General features: G+C 33.8%; 1 protein-coding gene across 2 annotated transcripts in view; it reads right to left on the bottom strand.

Moving 5' to 3' along the window:
• Positions 1 to 20,348, bottom strand: part of LOC126814877 (uncharacterized) — a 42,181-nt gene extending 21,833 nt beyond the window's left edge. Inside the window, exon 1 of one of the 2 annotated variants that reach the window (XM_050540310.2) lies at positions 19,858 to 20,348. In XM_050540310.2, coding sequence (XP_050396267.2) covers positions 19,858 to 19,942 — 85 coding nt within the window. In that variant the 5' untranslated portion in view covers positions 19,943 to 20,348. The remainder of the gene's footprint in view (positions 1 to 19,857) is intronic. The other variant, XM_050540309.2, reaches the window with a different exon arrangement.
• Between the last annotated feature and the right edge of the window lie 4,555 nt (positions 20,349 to 24,903).

Below are 24,903 nucleotides of genomic sequence, written 5' to 3' on the forward strand. Positions count from 1 at the left end.
TATCGGGTTGTCTTAAATGACAGCAAGGGGCAGGTTGTGCGAGTTCGTGTAGTTACCCTTGTTTAAAACGCCTTGGATATCATGGACATATATGTTAAGAGATTACAACCTAATGTCATGAAATGAAAAAATAGATTGTTAAATTCGTACGATGTTCGCTATTGGGTGGATAATGAAAGTAACATCTAAATACAATGTCAGTGTCACAAGTCAGCATGTCACCTGACACGCCAAAGAAAACATTAATTTAGTATTACGGAATAAGACATTACTTATACATCGTTTATTTCTCGAAACTACGAATGATTTCAATAAATAATATACGTCGGAAGTGGATGATTAATTGTCCATGTTAGTATGTCAGTGATTATGAATAGCCAGAGCTGTGATGTATTGTGAATAGACAAAGTATTTCTTTCTAAGGAGCTAAACAGCTATTAATTTATTAATAATACCAATATTGTAAGGTTTAACAAGTCCCATGTTCATTTTGTATCTAACATTTGTAATATCAATGCAGTCTTCTTTATTGTCATGTGGAGATGTCGATCCTTTGTTTGCATTGTCTCCAAACAACTCTGGTATTTTGGTCGTATATGTGCCAAATGCATTTTCTGAAAATAAATTTCTTTTCAGTGCATCTGAACATGTACGTCCTACGGGTAAGGCAAAATCATTTATCCAAAATAAAACAAGATACAAAACAAAAACATCTGGAAAGTTGTATAGAAACATTATAGACTTGAACATGCATGAATGGTTTGAAGCATTCCAATGTGTCGAATTCGTGTTGCTGGGGGTTGTAATGTGCATCCAGTCCCTCTCTAGTCCATGTCATTATAAAAGGGATTTGTTAAAATATATTTTTCTTAAGATGGTTTCCGTTCTTTTCGACACTCGTGCGCTTGTATTTTATGTCTCTTGTCAAATACCATCAGAGAAAGGTCATCATCAATTAGTTACTGCCTCGCAGATTTTGTTCTATAAAATTATCCCTCCAAGAAGACCAGTTTAACAATGCTTGTAACAAGGGGTTCAAAATGTTTGAATAAGTTAGCAATTTTATAACGATAACCTAAATACGGATCTGGTGGTGATTATGTCGTGTGTGCACGACACCGTGATGTTTTCCACAATGTATCGCATATCATATCATTATCACGAGTCCTTTCTACTTTTTATTTTAGATGTTAACATCACCACCCACAGATGACTCATGCAGATTTAGGTATGCCATTGTTAATTTCATAATAATCAGGCTCAGAATTCATCTCAACCATGAACTCGTCGGGTTAAATGTAAATCAAAACCCGAAGAATCAAATTAATATCAACTGCAGTGCCTCAACTGAGATACCATCTCACTGAATTACAAACTATTGCTGCAAATTATATAAGGCCTCGCACAAGGGAATAGGTAAACAAATCTTTTTGAAAATCTGATAAGACTTCTCTCATTTGATGCTTTAACATGTTATTCCACCTTTGATTTTACTGATAAGTTAATATAGCTTATGCAAGGTTCCCACTGTAGTGCGATGAGTTACGATAAGATTCAGATACGTTATAATACGTTTCTATACGATCAACACGATTGTACGACTGACCACAATATATGATAAGACCTGATAGGATCACCACGATTACTCTACGATTAACATCACGATTTCAATCGTAGCGCGACTCGTGATAGTGGGAACCTAGCATTACAATTTTTGTGAATGCTTTTCAATGAAATTTTATTTCTAGTTGCTGAAACTGCTCATATGTTTTTTTAAAAAAAAACAGTCTGCAAATAAAGATTGTGAGATTCAGACTATGTCAAGCTTGATAAAGATGCGGTTGTTATGCTTCCCGTCAAATTGTTAGTTCTAAATCCAGAAGATAATTATTGCAAATGATACCGTGTTGACCCAAGGAGCCATGTATAAAGCTAATGTGTACTGTGTGCTCAAATAAAATATTTTATTGAAGTTCCTAAATATTTAGGCTTGGATGACTACAATTAAACATGGCCTGAACATGTAAGGATTAAAAGAACAAACGAGATAGGAATCTGAAAAACTTTCAACATTTAAAAACTAAAATATCCAGTTCTCGTAAACTCGTCAATTAATAATACCCCTTACGTTGTCTGATACTTGACACAAAAAATTTAATTCATACAAAGAGTAAATAGAAAGGGACACATTACAACACTTTGGATAATTCCAAACATTCACAACAGTAAATGTGATGAACTCTGCAATTGTAACGTATGGACCCCCCCCCCCCCCCGCGCCAACAATTTATTGTACATGTATATGGAGGGAGTATACATTTCCAAGTATAGCATTACATGTATATTATGGACCCCCCCCCCCCCAACAATTTATTAAATATGGAGTATAAATTCCCCATGTTTATCATTACATGTATATTATAAAACAAATTGTTGGGGGTCATCAGAAATATTATGGTAGAACAGAACATTAATTGTGAGCAATAATAATATTCTCCCAAGGCCGAATTCATCCTAACAATTTGATAAATATCATTATATCACTAATCATTATTAGTCACCGTTAATATATTAAATCATCAAGGTTATAGTTCTTATTTATACATGGTTTATATCACATTTTACCGTTACAGTTTATAAGTACTAAAGATAAAGACGAGTATGTACCTTGCGTAGCATGTATTCTATTGTATGTAACATCCACAATTTACATAGGTAGAAAAAAGTTCCACGCAAAGATCAAACGAATTACTTGCACCTCTTTGCAAATGTTACATATACACTAGCGTTAACTATTAAACCAAGGTCATATAGACTTAGGTATGTGACTATTAACAGGGCTACACAAATTCTAAACACAATTTACGCTTTGATATGTACAAAATCTTTCAAAACTAATCCGAGACTTTAAAGAATACTTCACCGCGGATTCGACATTTGAAATTCCCTTAATGCAGTGCTTTGATTTAAAACAACTTGTAGGTCAAATAAGGAAAACTACAACAATCGATTATACAAAATTGTTTGTTTCCTTGTTGATTATGCTTGATAACACTTAAATCAAAATATAGTTGTCCATATTTTGACCAATTACTAAGTATCTGATATAATAGATGGGCGTCTCAAACCCAGGTTTTTAAATTAATCAAATACATATACTCGCATTTAGCTACTAATATTTTATGTACTAAATATCCTTATTAACATGGGGAATATCTGAATAAAAGATAGACAGGATGCAGACAGGCTACTAAACATATTGTTATTTGACGTTGTTCACTTGACGAATGCTTGTTCCAATTTCAAGGACATTGTACCTTGTAACAAAATGGCGAATACCAAACAAGTTAAAGTACTACTAAATCAATGGACAGACTATTTTGTTTATACAGGCCCACATTTAATGTCAATAATTACATATTGTGTAGAAAACCAAATATCAGTTTACCACAATCTTAAAACGTTATAAAAAAGCACCTTCTTACATTAGAGCAGACATATTTTAATAAGTAAGACGTTAGGAACTCAAGTATTATCGGATTACAAAAATTAATATTTTATTATTTCTTATTAGTTATCGTATACGGAAGAATCAAATATAGTCCCAGCAGTGAAAGGCCAATTTTGGGGTGAACTATGCATTTCACGTACGTACATGCAAAGTTTCTTGCAGTTTCTGCGTGGTGCCACATAACCAAATTAGTGTCTACACCTATGTTTCTATGGTCTGTGGACGCTGTAAGCTCGTTACGGGTGAGTTAATGTGACTTCCACATGCTCAATATATAAATCCGGTGCCGCCATTACATAATTTCATTTCTTTGCCAATAGTTTACATGCTACATGGGATAATGGCACCAATATTCAGCTTGGCTCACAACCCGCCGTGCGTACTACTACGGCTGGTATAGCCGGGAAATTATAGTAAACCCGTGCGTGAGACTTAAGCGTCAATTGCGCGTGTTCGGCCCGTAGAAGATGCAAACTGGCCGTAGAGACTTTTGGTCTGCACATACAAAATTTTCACCCGGTTTATTGCGGCTGGTCTGCGAGCTACCAAACCCCACGTGGCGTGCGTGTCAAAACTCGCACGGCGGGTTGTGAGCTAGGCTAAAGATATTCTCAGATTACGGCCAAATTTTAAAAAATGTGCCCTAGTTTCATCAAAAATACCTCACGCAGAAAATGTTACTGCACACAGTTTTATTCGTAACACACGGACTACATTAGAAACTCAAATATAGCAAATAACAATGGTGATAAGGAAGATGATATCATCTATATTTTATACACTTCTGAGGATGAAGATTGTTCATCAATGACGTTACCATTGAAAAGGTTTACGCACGGTCACGTCGCCTTTAAATTGAATGTTTACAATAGCCATGAATATTGAGAACATAGAGAAAACAAACTTCACAAGAAAATATCACACCTGTAAATGTTGACTGTGTTGGTGTGACGAAATTTTCAACAATAGCACAGTATTAAAATCTTGTTTGTGAATGACTCGGGCGAAATAAAGACACAGACCATGAAACCGGAACATTTCTTGTTTATAATGTGAGTCATAATTTTTTGCGGATGACTCGACATGCTCCCTCATACAAAAAAATGTGTTCTGGTAAATATTTCTTCTGCATTGTGAAGAATACAAACATGAACCATTTAACCTGGAAGGGATTTCCAATCTTATCAGTTTTATAAAATTGTCGATGTCCAATACACACAACGTAAGAATACAAAAATTTGTAAACCAAACTGGATTTCTATATTGAATGTTCTAGATAACCAAAAATATTTAAATAACACAGACTATAAAAGGCCGAGTTCGGAAGAACGTTAGATTCAGGACTATCCCCATTAAGAAGCAGTCGATTGGATTGAATGAGTCAGGCACCTCCTATCAAGACACAAAGAAAGTTATAATCTCTTTTGTGGACATTACTCTTTTTTTTTCAAAATGACGTTTTACTCCAATAAACTCTGTTAAAAACTATATGTTAGTGGCAATACCAATGAATCGAAATAATTATAAAGATACTTTACGCTCTAGAAACTTTAATCAACTAATTCGTGTGAGTGTAGACATATTATATTTTTCAAAATAACCTGCATCTTCCTTGCTCATATAAAAGCAAAATGATCTCTTCAACAAGGCAGTCTATTGTAATTTTCAACTGAAAGGATTTTTTTTCTTTATTTCCCACGGCTATCAAAAATGGTGTCTTTAATATTGGTGTATAGAAAAATATATGATTATAAAGTCAAAGTAAAACTTGTGCAATATCAAGATAGATAAATTTAATGCGCGACGTCAACTGTACCAATTTGAAGAATAAATACCATTATATTATGCATCAAAAGTAATGAAAACATCAAAGCATTTTTTTTTCTAAAGCTGATATTAGGTGCTTGGTTGAATTGCATAACTGTGAGAGAGAGCAACTTTTACATTTCAAAAATTATGTACTAAAAAAAGAATTGTCACTAAAATGTTTAAAACCATTAATAATATACATAAGGACTGTATATTGTGTAATAATCATCATTCAGTGGTCAAAATGGGGCGAATTAAACTAGAAGTTATAAATTCGAATATATAAATATAGTAATAAGTATGTGTCAATAATAAGGTACTTGTATGTAGGTCTTCGTCTAGACCGGTTCACTGATTACAATACACCCCAAGTCATTGTTAAAATACATAATTATAAACGATTTGCTTCATTGATTCGCTCATTCTCTATATATTACTTGTTTCACACATTAACAGAATACTACGAAATAAATTAAACCTTTAAATACAATTTAATGTCCGAGTCGAAATAACTGGATAACGCCCTTCTAAACATTAATCATAAGAAATCAATAGATCAGTTATGGGAGGGACTTGGTGATCTGCCATCTACTGAAACCACCAGAAAGCTATTTACAAGCATATTACCTTTTATTGAAATGAAAATTTCAATCATTTCATTGTTTATCACCCATTTTGTGCATTGAAATGTACTTGAGTAGATCACCACAATGAAATGGCCGGACATGTAAGAAATCTAGATGTTTTTCATTTTCAACCCTATCAATATAGCAATAAAATTATGTAAATCTCCTTTTAGTTATTCAAGACGATAGGTTCCGTAACCTCGTCACATTTACTAACAGATCTGTTTTCTTCTGACCAACTACTACACAGACATATGTGCAGCTTCCTGGGGTTTATTTAATTAAATTCCACAATGATCAGAATATAAGACATAATAAAAACAACCTTACAATAATAAGAAATTTTACTGGAAAATTATTGAAAAAAGAAGTTCGATATATGAACCAGGAACCAAGCATGGCATCATCGCGGCCATCTTGGAATTGTGACGTCTTGTTAAGATACAAGTTCCATGTCGATCGTACTTGAATTGATGGAGTCAAATCAAAAGACAGCTAGAATGTTTCGAGTAACAAGATATCTGTATATATTCACAGTGAAAGATACATAACTCGAGTTACATACAACACATAAAAAAAGACACAAGTGGTAAAAAGCTAACAGTGACAATGATGTCATACCACCCTTGTAGGTAAATATCAGAAGACAAGAGACGTTGTAATGTCTAGCCTACAGACGAATACACAACGCAATATAATATCTCATAAAATATATTCTAAAATACACCTGTTGATAATTGGGAATTTCGCACCCTACATACATTTGGGAGCCAGATACATTATGGCAATAACAGCTGTCGCCATTTAAAAGTCTTGATTAAACATACATTATGCTAGAGCTATATCTGCCTATTGCAGGTCTTTCTTTAGGCCTGAAATGTTATCTAAATTATTAATTAGACATTAATTAACTTATCCAGACCATAATCAACTCTCGGTGTCATCGCTAGCCTGCGATATTTACTGGATTATGATCCGACTTGCTGCAAAATTTCATTCATGACTTAATCATGAAATGGATAATCGAGACTGTTTTTATCGTACCGACTTCACTCGGCAAACCTCAGCAGACTCCAATACCGAGGTTTGCCGAGTGGTAACGACTTTAGTAATGATGACCGAGGCTAGGCCGAAATTTCAATTGCTTAATTCCCGGTTCATAGTGGATCAATTTCACTGAAATTTTCAGCAAGTTGCCTTTACATTATCTCGTTCTTAACTATTATAGTGAGAACTGCAAGCTCTGTATCTAATCTCCGATAATGTATCTTTAAGTTAAATATTTTAATTCTTCTGATCCATAATATTAATAATCATGTAGACGAGGTTAAATATTTTAACTCTTCTGACCACCGTAGCAAAGCCCAGCAAAAGGCGAAATCTTAAAATAAAAACCTATTTTATCTCGCAAACTATTAATCAGAATTGGATATGAAAAATGATTAACAAAGTTCTAGACCAGAAAATGTATATTTTTATATTCACATGGAAAGAGAGAGAAAACTGGCCAGCCACGAAACTGCCCTTACAAATATTTCCATGACTATCTATTCATTTATAAAAAGTGACAGCTAACTTATCATCATGTATTATTAAGACGTTACATCCTTGTTTAAGTGGTAATTTATGGTTCCTTAATATGTTATTAAAATGTCCGACATATGGCGTATTTATATCAATAAATATGCACGTATTACAGTCCAAATAAGGAAGACATTTTGTTAACTAAATACATGCATGTATATACATGTACATGTTGATTTAGACATATCCTTATCTATGTATTATTCAAATTCAGCTTTCATATGTTAATGGGACCATTTTGTGCTACCCATTGATTAAATCCCTCCCGCCGGCCTAATAGAGAATCGAAAACGAAATGTCCCGTGCTTCCAAAAAGATTTTCTCGTCCCAGACAAGCCTTGAACATTATAGCAATTATGACATCATCTACTTTAGTCAACACCCTTTCTTATCTACAACGTACCTTACAATCATCACGATATGATTTAATACATGACAATATATAGGTTATCATTATTACACTTTCTAATATAGTTAGTAATTTCTGTTACAGATAGCAATAGATCAAAGAGATTAGATCATGTATTCATTATTGCCTGGGTTTGCAATTGGATTTGCGAGATTGTTACAAACTATGTTTGATTGTGTATACGTTTCCTTTCTATATATCTTTCAGCACAGAATATAGTTTTGGTAAGTTATTCTAAGTCGTAAATAAAAGATGTATGTTTCTATATTTCTACATGTATGTTTTCCCAAAATGACCACCTCAATCCCAGATGAATCATAACAAAACAGAAACAATGTATTTAGTGACAGTTTCGTGTCAAATTAACGCCGTGTAAGAGTTTGTAACAAGTTTATAAGCTTGTTATCAAGGCAATCTATTTGTTATGTCTTACAAGAACCAATGTTTACACTTGATGTATGCACGTCAGTTATTGTTTTGTCTATTATCCTTATTAAGCTAAGACTACGGCCTTTAGGCTAGGTTAAAGTACACAGCTAGGGTCTTAAAGGGGGTGTAAAGTTGTACATTGATGACTGAAAGACCAGTATTTACATGAAGGATTGCCATGTTTTAAGATAAGAAGAGATAGATACCTGTCATCTACATTGTTTAATTAAAAAGGATGGGCGGATGTTGAAACGCAAGAAGAGTTACATAAAATGGACAGCTACAAAGCAAATTTACAAGAGCAGTGTTGTTAATGATACTTCATAGTTATATTCCCACGATACCACAGGTAGAAATGCATTAATTTCAGTCATGTTCAGAACGAGAAAAATTAAAATATATTTTAATTAAGGGTTACAATCAATAATGTTTAATCGTTTAAGATGTCTAGCAAGGCCCTGCAATGTCTTACCATAGATCATTACATTGTACACAATGGGTGCATGTTATTTTTGAAGAATTTGACAGATGTTTTGAAGACATACAATCCAACAATAAATGGATAAATAAGAGAGCTAACAACATATCAATTTTAAAAGACTGGAAATCTTCAATTGTTTTGTTAAATAATACTTGACCTGTTTTTGAAAGGCTAGCTATAGTTTGAATCAAAAGGTTAGCCTAACATTACAGAATACGTTAGATATTTTTTTTTTAAAAAGAATCATAATCGATCAGTAGGTTGCACGAACTACTTTACAATTACATGACATACATGTAAGTAGTGATTTATTGTTTGATTGGTTTCCATAATTCTTCCAGGGATTATTTTCTATTCTTTCTTTATGGAAATAGGAAGAATAAATGCAAAGCGCAATACGCCAAATCAATAAAGGCGCATGTAATCTCATTCTTTATCGTATAGGGTAATCATTGCAATTCAGAAAAGAAGGGTCGACTCGTATAAGTTTCTTGTGTTGACCAATATCAAAATTTGAGCTTTATCTTATTCAGTTTTATTTTGGTTGGTCTACAATACACGAAGACATCTACTCCATTATGAATTCTCTTTTCAATATAAAGTTAATATTGTAGCAAATGTTATTGGACAAATGTATGGTCACGTGAATTGAACACTTCTGATGCCTTATAGTTGTGTAAATGTGAAGGATTTGAGAGAAGGATAAGAAACATTCGTTGTGGCACCACTGGGTTTACGGCGGATTTACTGACCATTGTTAAAGTGTCCCTTTAAGACAGATTATAAACACTTGTTATATTCCGCATGATCAATCGACAATATTTATAAGTTTTAATGAAGGGGTATAAGAAGGTTGATAATAGCCGATTAACACCTTGTAGCTTATTGGTACAAATGTTGAGACATCGCGAAATTCTTAAGAGCCGCGTCTTCGTTGTTTGCACGGATACAGTCGACTTATGTAACAGTAATTAACGAATTAAAAAGTCATTTCAATGGTGTTTACATTGATGCTGTCTATATTTACACGTTATCTTCTAACTTGTTCAGAATTAAGGTCTGTTAATTTGACAAAGGGCGATCAAATCTTTCAGATTTACTTAAGACGAACTTTCCCCTTGGGTAATGGATTTTGACTTCTTAAGCATACCATCGGCGGAGAGTCCAGGAAACTACCAATGTTCCCACACAATACCAACATTGCGATTGCAATTTTCGTTTTGTTTTGTGAAGTGGGTATATGTCTACATTTAAGGCTTTGGGTCTATAGATAGAGTTAATGTTGAGGTTTCGTATTCAGCTGCTGTCCACAGGTTAAACATAAAAGAAACTAAAATATTAGTAAACACACCAACTTCCTAATTTAATCATAACATCAACCTAATCCAACACTTTATTTTACCTTAATTAAACAGGTTTTGCTCCTTTAAGTGTGAATTTTGTTCAGCATTATATTGTTCCCTAATTACTGTTCAGGATTGCCTGAATAAAAATATTGTCTATAAAAAGATTGTCTTTAATCAATATTAATATCTCTGGGAAATTTTACAGATTACGAAGGGCAGTTCAACTGTGTGCATGCTGGAGTATTCAGTTAGTTACAAAATACAAATACTAACATTAATTGCCATTGACACGTGTTTATCCAAACATTGAGATTCCCCAGGCAGCGATGGCAATTTATTTGCCATGAAACCTATGTTTGCTCTACATCTTCGACATCCACTGAAATTCCAAAAAACTATGTCACATCAACTTAACGCAAGTGTATTAATATTAGCATAATTATGATCATCAAATTCTATAACAACAGCTGGGGGCAAACTTAGTTATTTAATATATTATATTATAGACTATTTGTTTTGGATCGATATGACTTGATTAGTTAGTGAGAAAACAATATGTGACTAGCATGAATAGTTATATGATTGATAGAAATAACTGTTTATTAAATCACAGTCATATAATCGATAAAATTAATTGACTCCAGTCGATAACTTCACAACTCTTAAGTATGATATCGTCAACATTTTGTACATTATTTAACCCAAAATAGAAGGATTAATGGATTTTGTTTTTATTTCAGTCGAAACCATTTACTACAACAGTGTTCCTGTTTCGTTATCATATTCAATTCAAACACGACCAGGGGTGTGGCAGAGATGAATCCATCCTCCGAGTTTTCCGAATCCTACTGATCACGAATAGCGTTGTTGTTTTAGGTTGATACGCTTGTTCAAAAATACTCATTTATGTACCTTTTAAAGAAGAAAGTGTTAAATAAGACAGTTTAATTGCTATCCATACATAGATGTTTCAATGATTCTATACAGCTCTCACAATTCTTTTATTTGGTTGTTGAAAATTACCGAGTGGGAAACCATGTAGTTAACCATATTATTGATAAAGTAAACATTCTACACATAATAGCATTACCGCAATATTACAATATATGTCAATATTTGAATAATCTATTCATCTAAAGAAAGCGGGGCATTTTTTTTTAAGCCGGACGTGTGGCTGAACTCGGTTTCATCAACGTATAATTTTATTCTTTATTTTTCAAGTATAACGCAAAAAAATCCCCCATAATTATCTGATAATTTAACCCTTTTTTTAAAAAATATTCATGTTTTGCTTAATACGATTATCCACTCAAAATTCACGAAGAACAAATATTACTGAAGATGTTGGCCTTTACCAATTCTAATTTATATGTACCCGAAAAGTTAACACTCGTGAACATTCGGCTGTCATATAAATGACAATGACCAGAGAATAAACCAGCTAAATGCAGACAGCAAACACATTTCTTTAAATAATGGATTTTAAGCATAAAATATAGGTTTAATAGCAAAAACACGAGAAATTAGACGAAATAAGAGTTATTTCAAACACCGATACAAGTTATAGGGCAAAGTAATTATATAAGTATTTACATACAATCCTACCTTACAATACTAACATAAACCTCCCAATGTACATGTATATAAAATTTGACTGAGGTGGGATTGGGAATATACATATCTTTTGTTGATGTAGGTTTTTAAATGTCCACCCAATCAAATTATTCGTCATGAGCATCTACTATCAATATTTGAAGACACATTCTTTATATGCTTTGAAATGTAATTGTTTGAAATACATGCAAACGCGTTACAACTTCTATATAAGTAAATTTTAGTATATATTGTAAAGACAACATGTCATCGTTGTCTATTTACAGACGGTAAACCCGGTATTTACACGAGTAGAACAAAAGTTGTAAGTTCCCCCGACAAATGAGAAGTGGTATCAGGTTTTATACAAAGGTAGAGAGTCGTGTCGGGACCAACATATGCTGTATCTTTATATCTATAATTCACTTCCAAAATGGTCTCTGTGATTGAAATATCGATGTCATCGCGCCCCTTCTCATTGTAAATTAAAATCAACGAACCTAAAACATTGATATTACATCTATACTAATATTTGTGACTGTCGTTTGTCTGTCTGTCTGTCTGTTCGGGGTTGGCGGCTACACTAGGTCTGCCCCGAGTCTGAAATTTGGGGTATAGGGGGTAGCTCGGACCGGGGAGTAACATAGGCCAGGTGGCGTTAGTCTACCACTTCCGGTTTCGGAGTTATGACCCCCGAGCGAAGCCGGGCATTCTTCTAGTAGCTAATAATTTCATGGCATTAACCGGTAAAGGTCTTTTCTATAATGATAAAATATTTGCTCTTTTTTTTTCTCTATACTTCCGCGTTATATCATATTGAAATGGGTTTGAACTAAATTCCGATATTAAAACTCTTATCTAAAAGACTGTGGATCTGGATACATTCCTACATAATCCGACTAAACAAGGAAACTCGGATCTAATCTGTTCATTGTATCTCTTTTATCCTGTAAGTAACCGATGAACTCAATGCGAAATAGGCAAAGTGGTATTATAAAAAGTGAATGCATCATAGGAATTATTTCTTAAATAAACGTGAAAATCGTACCTACACCTACATGTATACAGGTACTTGATTGCTCTTAGGGAATGGATGCTATTTTAATTTTATAAACTAATGGTAAAAAAAGAAATAACTTTATAAACTAATGGTAATAAAAGAAATAACTTCCATCTGGCCAACGAACAGACAGTTTGGCTTGGACAAGAATACTTTTAAACCAATTACAGTAACATTAAGCGTTGGCGAGAACAGAGAAATCATAAAGAAGTGGTTAAATCTTCATATAGTTAAATCTTTAATATCAGTTCATCCCTCTAATGAATACCTGTGCAAGCAATGCAAGTGCACTTGCACACCTTTGGATACCCAGACTAGTCTACACTTCATGTCTGCTATGTTGTATGTATACATACATGTACCTGGAAAACAGTTCAAGATCAAATCTAAAACTAAAGAGAACAGGTTTTAATTCAACAACGATTTCTTTTTAGATTTTACACGTTTCTAGTGCATCGTGAATAGAATATATAATTTTTATACCATCTTTATACCCGGTCCAATAAACATACAGTAATAGATACCACGGAAAATAAAGTTATATAAGTTTCACGGGAAAGCGTTATCTTATTTTGTTAAAATTCGAGTATAAAACAAAATGGTTCAAAACAGTATTGGACTCTTAGACCATAATTGACAATGTTGGTAACAACAAATATTATACGAACTATATGAAATTCGAGAGACGTAGAGAGACTTTCAAAACTCTGCGTTTAGGTTTTTATAGATATAATACTTTATCTAAGTTTACATCTGCAATTCTAAAAATCAAGAAAGACGGAACAGTTATTCAACTTCAACAAGCATTACAGAAATATGTGACAGCTTGTCAATGTTTGCCTTAATTATACCACAATCATTTTAACACAACCTTCAGTCACATAATGTATGTCTTTCTCGAGACTAAAAACAATTACAATTTAAAGACGCGTGTCTTGTGGTAATTTCACGTAAACAACATTTCAACTTTTGGCGTTGCTACATTGAACATGTTCTGTCCATTTGTTTTAAAAGAAAAAAACAACATTGGATCGTCTGAGCTCTATTGTGTTGTCTATATTTTGTAAGCGATAATTAGACAGCGGTACAAGTTATTTTCCTCTAAATGTTACGCAAGGTTACCGGAGTTCTATTGATAATGACGTGTTACGGTGACACACTGTACAAATGGATAGACGTAAACCCAAACTGTTCCATACCAAAGAAGATAATTGTGTCAAAACTAATCAAATAGTTGGTGAAATGTACAGGAATCCACAACTGTGAACGTCTGCGGATTACGTGTGAGCAATTTAGGTCAGTGTTAAATGTCGATATGCCCGGTAACATGATCGTTAGGCTCACAGTTACAAATTTTTTATGTTTTTGTTTTTAAGAGACAGTAACGATGTGCATTGTAAAAACATTACCTGCAACATTTAAAAAATAAAACCTCTGGTTGTTCCCATTTTTATTATGTCCAAAAATCTACACGGCTACTTCCGGTCCCTAACAATTTGTGACACTGAAGGTTACAGATTGCATATCCTAGAACCGACGTATTAGTGCCAATAACTCTCAGAGCGGTGGATAAACAGTTAATAGAAATGGGGAAGATGGTTAGACGTATTGTGAAAGAAAACATTTATAATTTAAGGTGTTTAAGAACCATTCCAAAAATGAGTTAAAAATAACGTCACAATCTAAGGCGTCTTATAGTATAAAACCACAAGTATGCTATCAATGTCTGTTATGACCAAATAGCACTTCATTACTTTATACACGCCCTAATCCTTAAACAGAATAGCCAGCAATGGCAACCGAATGCAGTACCCGTTCCCTAATCTGAATAGGTGCACTGAAGCATGGTATGTAATTATTATCACAGAGCATTCCCATAATCAGCCCTTGAGAAATAATAGGCCAAATATTTCATTCATAAAACGAATAAAGACGATTACGAATTGATCCATGAACTAATCCTATGTGTTAGGTCAAATATCTCAGATTCAAATATATGTGTTCAATACAATTATTAACATGACATTTCGTAAAGTCTCTGATCCGCATTTCAGGGATTGTTAATCCACTGTACGCTATGATGAGTTGAAAATCTGTTAACATTCGGCATTATTCTACAGATGATATAGGACATGGATTCACTCAAATACTTTAATGGGCCTCTTTTCTATCCGAATAAATCCAAGCAATGTAATTATCTATCACTGACATTTTGATTTTATTATGTTAATTAAATGTTATAAAAACAATATAAGCACATATCAACGTGGATATAGACCATCTATTGTTCACATCTTTATTTATAAATTAATTCATTTTAAAATGTCAATTTACTAATGCACTTATGGAGATATAAGTTTTATGGTGATTACAAAGTTGTATGGAGCGGTGTCCCCACTCCGCCTTATTTAAGTTATTTAACCCCGTTAAGCAATGTTGGCGACCAGACAAGGTTCGCAGGCTACTTCTATATATTTTGGCATTTGATTTGCATATTTAAACCCACTTATAGCCTATGAAATATGGGACAGCTCCTTTAAACGCATGGGCTTCAATTGTTGCAAAAAACCCCCCAAAAAACGGATATAGCAATTGTTTAACCAAATCGAATATTTGCAACCGAACCTTTCTAAAGTTCTAAGTTCTTTGGGAGTTTCTCTATGTTAAATAACGCAGTCTAGTCTCACAGTGTTTGTAAACATTTAAAATGATTTACGGCCGCTCATCCTCAAAGATGTATCTGTGAAAAAACAAAATCCGATAGAATTTTACACTTGTGCTGAAAAATGCAGTTGGGAAATTGTTTGTAAATCAATGTGTGTGGTAGAAATTCTGGCATCGTTGTGAATAAGTAACTTACATGTACTTAACATTGTTATTTTCACATCGTTATCAGATGCACTTTTGAAATTTTTGTAACACTCCCATGGCGGGCGAAACAAGAGCATAAACAAAGAATTTCTAAGGGAAAGAAAATAGTATTGATATATCAACGGTAAGGTCAATAACTGTTATACACACATAGATATTTATATATATATATATATATATATATATATATATATATATATGGTTGAGTGGGGAGGGGGCATATCAAATATTCTTTCTGTCTTCGTTTTCGACCCCATCCCAAACTTTTAATAGGTCCCATAAACAAAACACCAAGACATGGTCAAAATCGTAAACAAATAAGTCCAGGGTATTTAACACAATGACTTAAATTTTCGGTCAAAAATCATTTTATAGTCGTCGTCAGCAACTTGTTAATAAACCTATAATGTATTTATCTTCTATCACTACATAATATACATATCTATTGCATCAACATCTGTTTCTGATTATATGTCATTATACATGTAGTAGTGGCGGTCTAAAGTTTCAAATACAAATGCTTACTGTTTCTGAAACATATGATACCACTTCTCAGGAAGGGTTCTTACATGGTTAACATTTTCTTGTACTTTTGAGACGTTCATTCAGTCAATATTGCAAAAGAATTAAAAGCCAGCACACTTTTCTGTTTTACCATAGTCTCCCTAATAAGGCTTTACCGGCAGTGGAATGTACCTAAGTCAAGAAATCAAGTCTGTAGAACTAGTTGAATTTTTGGTGAATCAATATCTGTCACCATTATATAAGGTGAACTACCTTCGCTTGAATCAAACGCGTCAATATTTACTGGGTTAATAGTGACAACGATTTTTGTAACTGGTGCACGCAAGACATCAGACAACAACCAACTTCCAAAACATTGCCAGCTATTTCGACAATTTTAAAGGAGATCCTGTACAGACAACACGATCAACGATGTCATTTTAAAACACTTCCATTATCGTAATAATAGTATCCTTATATCCATTAAGGATACCCATTGTTCAAAGGTACCATTAAGATATTTTTCACAAATAAACTTCCCTGTTGTCAAGGGCGCTGACCTGTCAGACATGTAGAATGTCATTATTCTTGGGTCAAAATGTCCGTGTATAAAGGGTGAGGTATGTTGTATATGATCTTGAATTTATTGGTTAGTGATGTTGTATTTTTTGTTAATTTTAATTTGTTCGAATCTGTTATTTCAACCCTAGCTGAAAATAGATCCCCTTCATCGATATTCTAAAGATTTGGATTTATAGGATGGTCAGCCATTTACGTATAATAGCGAATTCCTTTATTGATTTTATGGCTATTATGTTACTATACGTTTGTTTTAAAATTCTAACCATGAACCCAAGTGCCATAGATCAGTTCGATTAGCTGCAGAGGTCGATATGAAACCAAGTAAGAAACCGAGGAAGAAAAAAAAGAAAGTCTTGTCACCAAGCCCAGAGTGTAATTCATTATGACTAAACCACACACGGGGAGAGAGAGAGAGAGAGAGAGAGAGAGAAATGGTGTTTAACGTCCACTCGACACAAACTAGGTCATTTCGGGACTAACATATGGTTTAATTTTATTTCAATAATTCGCTTGCGCGTAGGGGTCTTTAGCATTGGGAGGAAACCGGAGCATCCGGAGAAAACCCACGAGGTTGGACAGGCGATCCTACTCCTTGTCACGCACAACCGGGGATTCGAAACCACGCCAGCTGACTCAATGACAGACTTTATGATACAGCGCGCACACGCTAACCATTCAGCCATCCACCCCCCAAACGGCATACGGACACTATCGTCAGGGAAACTAATAAAATCAGAATTAAGTTTTAGTACTAAGTGGGTTATATAAAACTTTATGGTTATAATACATAACTTAGAAGAATATGCCCAAATCATAAAACAATTTTAATACCTGATGTAAGTGCATATAACATTTTTTTTGGAATGTCCAGAACGTGGGGCGTTTTAAACATACACAAAATTATGAAATATGTAAGACAGACATAAATCAGAAATGATTTTCACAGTTTGATTTATTGCTTAGCTAGACATTATAACATGAATAATATTGATATAAATCACAGTTGAATTAAGTGACTTTATTGTAAGTTACATTTCAATCGGAGTTAATGAAGTAATTATTGAATGATTGGCCATAATTAGTCATATATAGGGTGGATCTAAGGTAATACATCATAAGAAATATTTTCATATCTATGTCGCATTCTTATTGACCGTATATTGATTTTGCCTCTGGTTATATAAATTGACCTAATAACAGTTTAATATTAGACCGGCTTCGACAATTTACATATATACATATACTTGTCAAAATGTACTGTTTTATTTTTGCATCTTTTATACTAAATATAGATAGGTACAAAATATATAAAATAAATATACTTGTCAAAATGTACTGTTTTATTTTTGCATCTTTTATACTAAATATAGATAGGTAGGCCTACAAAATATATAAAATAAATATAATATATGTAAATTGTAACAATGTTGGAAAAGTTGTCAGTTATGATTGCTGAACTTGTTGACCAACCTCAGCAACTTTATAGCTATTTTGATTCAATTAAAACTGACGAACAAACATGATCCGATATTTTCATGTATGTGATCTGGTGGTCAGATCTTTCACCGTGCTTCGTTCAAAAATCGAATATAAATGATAATTGCGTTTGTAACAGGGATAGGGAATGTGAGGTAAGAATGACAATGGGTGTTCTTGAGATAATATAAAACATGTACTGGGGTGTATGCATGGGTGTGATTTGAATATATATACGTGTGGTTGGTACAATATAGCCTATTTTTTTTAGTAATATGCAGTGAATCAGTCTATTAAGAACATACGCCTATTATAATTCCTGATCTATCATCACACTTTTCAACTTTGCATACCAAGAATAGTTAACATAACAATTATTAAATAGTTTGCTCCTGTCTGACACCCCTGTTTAGATAAGAAACTGTGGCTATAATACGTTGACAATCCTACCATGACTTATACAAGTAGATGATAAGATTCAATATGTACTAGTAAGCTAAGTGTTGTTATCTCTTAACACATATCTTAATACGATTCTATCTATTCTATAAAAAATAATGCTTGTCCTGAAGATTGGGTTAAAATTAAAAAATGAATTATCGTTAAATATTAAAAACAAAAAAAAACAATATAAGTTTCACACAAAATTAAGATTATTTTGTGATTCGTTGAATTTGGAATCCAATCAAAAGGTTTTGTTTATGAATCTATACGAAGTCAATTTCTCATTATAATAGAATTCTATGTTAAGATCACCAATAATACTAGACTTCTAATTTATTAAAAATGATTTGTTTCTTTGTGGTTATGGTTTTATTATAAGGAAATATACTGTGTTATTAATAAATCATACTAGTACAATATATAGAAGTAATGGTTTATGTTTCTGAGAAGTTGGCATTTACCTTTAATAAACACAAATGGCCTGCGACAAATGAATAATGTATATTTATATAGATAATAATATGATAAAACTGTAAGTTGGTACGTATTTTTATCTACATTTATATACAACTTTTGGTACGATACATACCACCCACATCGTAATATTTCATATATGGTATGCATATTAGACATTTATTGCTCGACATGACATTAATTATAATGCATTATAAAGCAACTTTATAAAATTTACCATTACGTTAATGTACATGTCAGTAAGCTGTTACATACACCTACCCCCTCCCGATTACCAAGAACCAATCTCATACCCTCCACCCCACCCACCCACACCACCACCTATAAAAATATTGGTGAAAAACCGATATAATCCATACACAATGCTCATCATCTTCGGGAAACGATCGAGATTATTTCGCATTGTATACAGAACAGATGAATATTTATCAACATAAATAAAGCACCGAGTCTTCTTCCTAAAATACATGTAGTCTGGCACGACGAATTGCTAATACAGTCGTATAACCGTCATACATGAGCGATTTGATCTTTTTACTGAATGTCTTTGTTGCTGAGGTTATTTAGAGCCATGTGACATTTCGGTAAAAATATTTTTTTAAAAAAGTTTACTAACAAAATTCAGTTTAATGTTTTAAATAGAAATAAATAGTCTTACCTGACTGACAGTGGACATTTGACAAAATAGCCAATACAATCACAGACACATAGATCCACTTGTCAATATAATCAATCCCCATCATCTCTCAGCTCTGCTAATTCCCGGTAATACAGGAAAACACAGTACAGTACTCTAACCACAAATTTCAAAATTGAAAATCTATATTGATAAAAAACGAACTTTCTTCCCTCTCTGAACGAAACGATGGTAAAATCTATTATGATATTACTATTATATAAGTTTTGAGCGCCAAGACACGATTTGCTAATGTTGATCCAGGTGCTTCTGTTCAGTTGAGTTCGTTAAATCCAGGTAAATTTCAATTTGTCTTGAAACCATCAAAAGTTTGTTGTACCTGCCTCTGATCAGCTGAGATATGCGAGAAGGAAGATTAGCATTGTTTCCTCGCTTGTTGTCATATGAATGAAGACCAATAGGCACACCTCGTACATCTAACTAACCATCATAATGCCTTTCCCATAAGTAAACTTCAACACAACTTAAGTTCCCATCTTCATTTTCACAAGAGGTAAGTCTGTCGCCTGTTAGTTATAGAAAGATAAACAAACTACCGATTTTTAAAAAAATATCTATGAACATATGTGCTTCTGTCTCAGTCTAGATCAAATTTTAAAATCAACCTAGATTGAAAACATGTTGAAATGTTTGTTTGTGTTTTTTATGCACCACCTGCCACCCCCACAATCAAATAATGGTCTGATCCATACCTGTATTACAAGGTAGAGAAACATCAAGTCGTCCATTCATAACCGCGTGAGTAAATTTAGCAGTGGGATTTGAATCGAAAATGGGTTCGTTCACTCAAAAGATAACTTTACACCCCCATGCTATTGTCGAAGGAATATTTGGGAAGATTAGGCCCTTTCTTGGCTCTAGTGATTAAGTCCGATCAGGCGTTTACTTACAATGACAAGAGAATAGGTGAATGTATGAATATCAATCTAATCACTGTTCATAGCCGGCTTTACACCGGCTCTCACAAGGTGTGGACTCTATACACAACATCGCATCAATAAATAAATAGTTTTATACCAATATTTGTCCTAACAGAACGATTGGCGTTCAGACAATAGTAAAGTTTCTCCCTTTTCTCAAAAAATACCACGTTCGAACACAAGGTGAAAGTGTGACATGTAACGGTAGACAAGTGTGGTGCTCTTACACACGGATAACAGTTTTAAAATCGGAAAGCAAATGTTCTTCTTTAGGGATAATACATTAACAGCAAATGCAAATGACAGTGTAGGAAAACCGTACGACAAAACACAGATATTACAAACGATAAGATGCAATGATACAAACTTGAAATATAAATTGTGATCGAAAAAAAGAAAAATCTCTATTTATACATGTATGAATTATAAAGACAAGTACGTGAGAAACAACTGTGCAGCGCTGTTCTTTTGTTGTATTACACAGTTGACAAATTTTGGCGAACCTATAATGTACCAAATATCTGTCTGTGTTTCAAAATCTGCTGGGGTTCAGACATTGACAGCAATTCATCTGATGTTTCTGGTGTGGTTCACCCTAGTCAGTGGTGCACCGCTGGGAGAAGTGAGGAGGGGGTCGGAATACTGTCTGATCGTCAGGGTGGGATGGAAAACCGAGGTCGAATGTTCCCATTGGCGTGTACGTAAAAGAACCAATAACAGTTGGAATTTGAAATAAGAGTAGGTCGTAGCGCCGGTGTCCGGGCAAAATGTCCCTTATAGCACACTGCATGACGTATGTCCATCTTTATTATCCTAATCGGAATTTAAAAAAAATGGACGTTAAAGCCTTTTTCGTTTCATTTTATTTCGATTGACAATACAATGCCAGTGATATTTAAATCTAGGGTTAGTTCATGAACTGTTTCATCAACTAAAACCTGATTTTACATTTTCTACGTTTGAATTGATGTAATATATTATTAACATTAGGGGACGGAAAATAGAAGATATAAATTAACATTGATAAAATATTTACGTATTTAATGGCGTGCAGCCCACATTGTAGGCGTCACTTTATGATATCATTTTATAAAATAAAAAATATATAAGATCTAATCAAAGAATCAGAGGGGAAGTGTAAATAGAGGTTTATTTTAACTTGTAACGTTCCATATGAATCAGGTAGTATAAACTGTGTAAGTAATAACCAGCATACTCTGCCACTAATTATAGCAAATATACAGGCACACCAGACAACAGCTGCCTTCCCACTCATAGATTTGTTCTTTTACGTAATGGAATGAGCGCTCAACAAAAACTCACATTATTATTATTATTATTATCATCTTTTGCGGAGACGGTGCATGGTGTGTCTTAAAACTGAGATTCTGGATACTTTTGGAAAGTGTACCGTTTCTCTCTTTATTGAACAGCTTGGAGCATAAATGAAGGAAGTGAATGCCCCGAACACCAACTATAGTCTAACACCCCCCCCCCCCTCCTCAATTTTTCTCGCTTTCTGTGTCCTCTGTGAATATCTCATTCATTTCTCAAGACAAGTGAATGTATCAATTTTTATATGTCAGACTTCTAGTACATGTATATCTAAACAGCTGTACAAACTGACATCTACATAACGGTAAAAATCAACATACTTCGACTGTCATCTCGACCAATATTGACCTTTGATAAACATGTAAAATATGATTGAATTATCGTAAAACAAGGTGACCACCGGTAAGAAATACTAATTGAGACTTATAGCGACTACTTATCATATACTAAACTGACATGAGTTAATCTCTGAAATACCTATGTCGTTATTCTTCATCAATCTGTTTATGTATCCTGACCGTTGAAGACAAGCTGTAAAGTGACACACGACATTGTAATAAGAGACCAGAGATAAATGATAGCAACCAAACAGACTCCGCCGCTACTAGTTGAAAGTTTGATTAGCTACTTAATCAATTTGAAAAATGACAGTGGTCAAAAACTTCAAATTATTTGATAAAGATTTGAAATTTTTTGAGAGAATATGTCCGAGTCGTCTATCGTCACAGGTTTACGGGCAGCTAGGATCGGCCATTCCACGTTGTTACGAGGTGTTTTATTTAATTCCAAGTCCTACCTGTTAAATGCCAATCCGTCAAATTTGAGCTGTTTAAATTAATTCGACATATCGCAATTTCGAAATAAGTCGACTTGCGTAAAAAGGTATACAAACACCGGATGATAGTAATGCCCGTTTTTTAACAACATCAAACTAACTCCTAAGAAACCATCTTGCTCATGCAAAGCATTCCCTGCAATCACTTTCCTGTCGTAAACAAACGGAAGCTACACAATTATGTCCTGTGCTCACGATCTTATAAATTAACATTAAAGGGCGTATGGCTCTATTCTTTGGAACCTTAAAATAGGCGAATATGGGTCTAAAAGCACACATTATAAATTTAATATGTGTATAAAGTGATTGTAATTTTAATCAATTATGTTCGGTGAAATACGTGAATTATTTAAAATGAATGCCTATTTAGTCTTTTCTACACAATTTTTTATTATTATTTTGTCGTCTGTGAACCAGTCATTACTAATTACTTGCACGTTGTCTTGTAGGGTATGTTTTTCTTTGTTCATTACAAATGGCACCTGAAACCATAGCATACACTACTCATGTAGTGATTTTACAATCTTCACTGCCCTAAATATTGGATATTGGGTTCCTACAATTTCACGACAAGATAACAACATCGATATTGATTGAAATGGACCAATTATGAATTCTAATTCGTTTGTTTAATTTTAAATATTATGGGAAATAACGAGTTAGCGGTTAAGTTCCATTAAAGTACCTAAAGCAATATAGAGATACTCAATAATATATACAGTAGAAAGATTATAATCTTTCGATTATATGTATTCAAGACTTTGGAATGTCACGGCTGTTGGAATGGACCCGCGGTGGCCCAGTGAGTAATTCACTGGCTTGTTAACCTTGGGTTCTAGGGTTCGCCCCGGTGTTTGCATAGAAAGTATGTCGGCATTTTCCGACGTGGATTTGCCGTACGGATGGGACGTAAAACCGAGGTCATGTACACATTGCGAGAATGCAAAAGAACAACTGACATTTGGAATTCGAAATAAAACAAGAGAAGGTGGATCGCAGCTGTAACGGCAATATTTATAGATACTGATACGTTAAATCATTCTGTTGATAAAATGTCATCAACCAAGAAATTAATGTAAAGGCTATCGAATAGAAATCGAGAAAGTGCATGAATCAGCGAGTGCATAACTAGTCTAAATATTCATTTCATATTTTCTGTCATGCGATGGTATTTAGCGTCGAGTGATTGGGAAGTCCCGGAAACGTCAACCAGAAAACCCGAAGTAAACCCACGAGGTTAAACAAGCGACCCCACTCCTTCTTATATAATAATCGGACCCATGGCCATACCATTTCGTTCACATAATTACCCGCGGCGCGAAACAAACAGGCTATCTGTTCAAGTTGACAAACAGATCTGATGGATTGTTATGGATTGTGGCAATGGTCTCTTTAAGAATACTGTAGTAACATACACGTATTCATACAATATATTATAGTCCAAAGGTTACCGTACTAGTCAATGAAAGTAACTTAATATGAGATATTCTATGGATGCAGTAATATGATTAGATTATGCGCAATATATATCACGACTTTCTATTTATGGGTTATAACAATAAACAGTATAGATAAGTTTATTTTAAAACACGTTTAAATAAGGTAATGTGAATTTAGTTTCTACTAATCTTCACAATATCAAGTAGACACAAAATACGTGGTAGACTTTGCTTGTCCAATTAGTTATATCGTCGAAGTTTTCTGAACCACTGATCGCACAAGTGGGACTGACCAGTACTTACAAATCAATGCCCCCAGACTACTGTTGCAATCGATGAAACCTTTTTGATACACAATAAGGTGTTCTCCCGGAATTCACTGTTCGGGATCCTGGGATTTCAGATTCATTTAGTTTTTCTGGCATACAGGAGTGTCACTCAGCACAATCTACCCTTTCTCCAACGTTGGCATAAAAAC

This window comes from Patella vulgata, chromosome 3, assembly GCF_932274485.2.
Source record: "Patella vulgata chromosome 3, xgPatVulg1.2, whole genome shotgun sequence".
Classification (NCBI taxonomy): Eukaryota; Metazoa; Mollusca; class Gastropoda; family Patellidae; genus Patella; species Patella vulgata.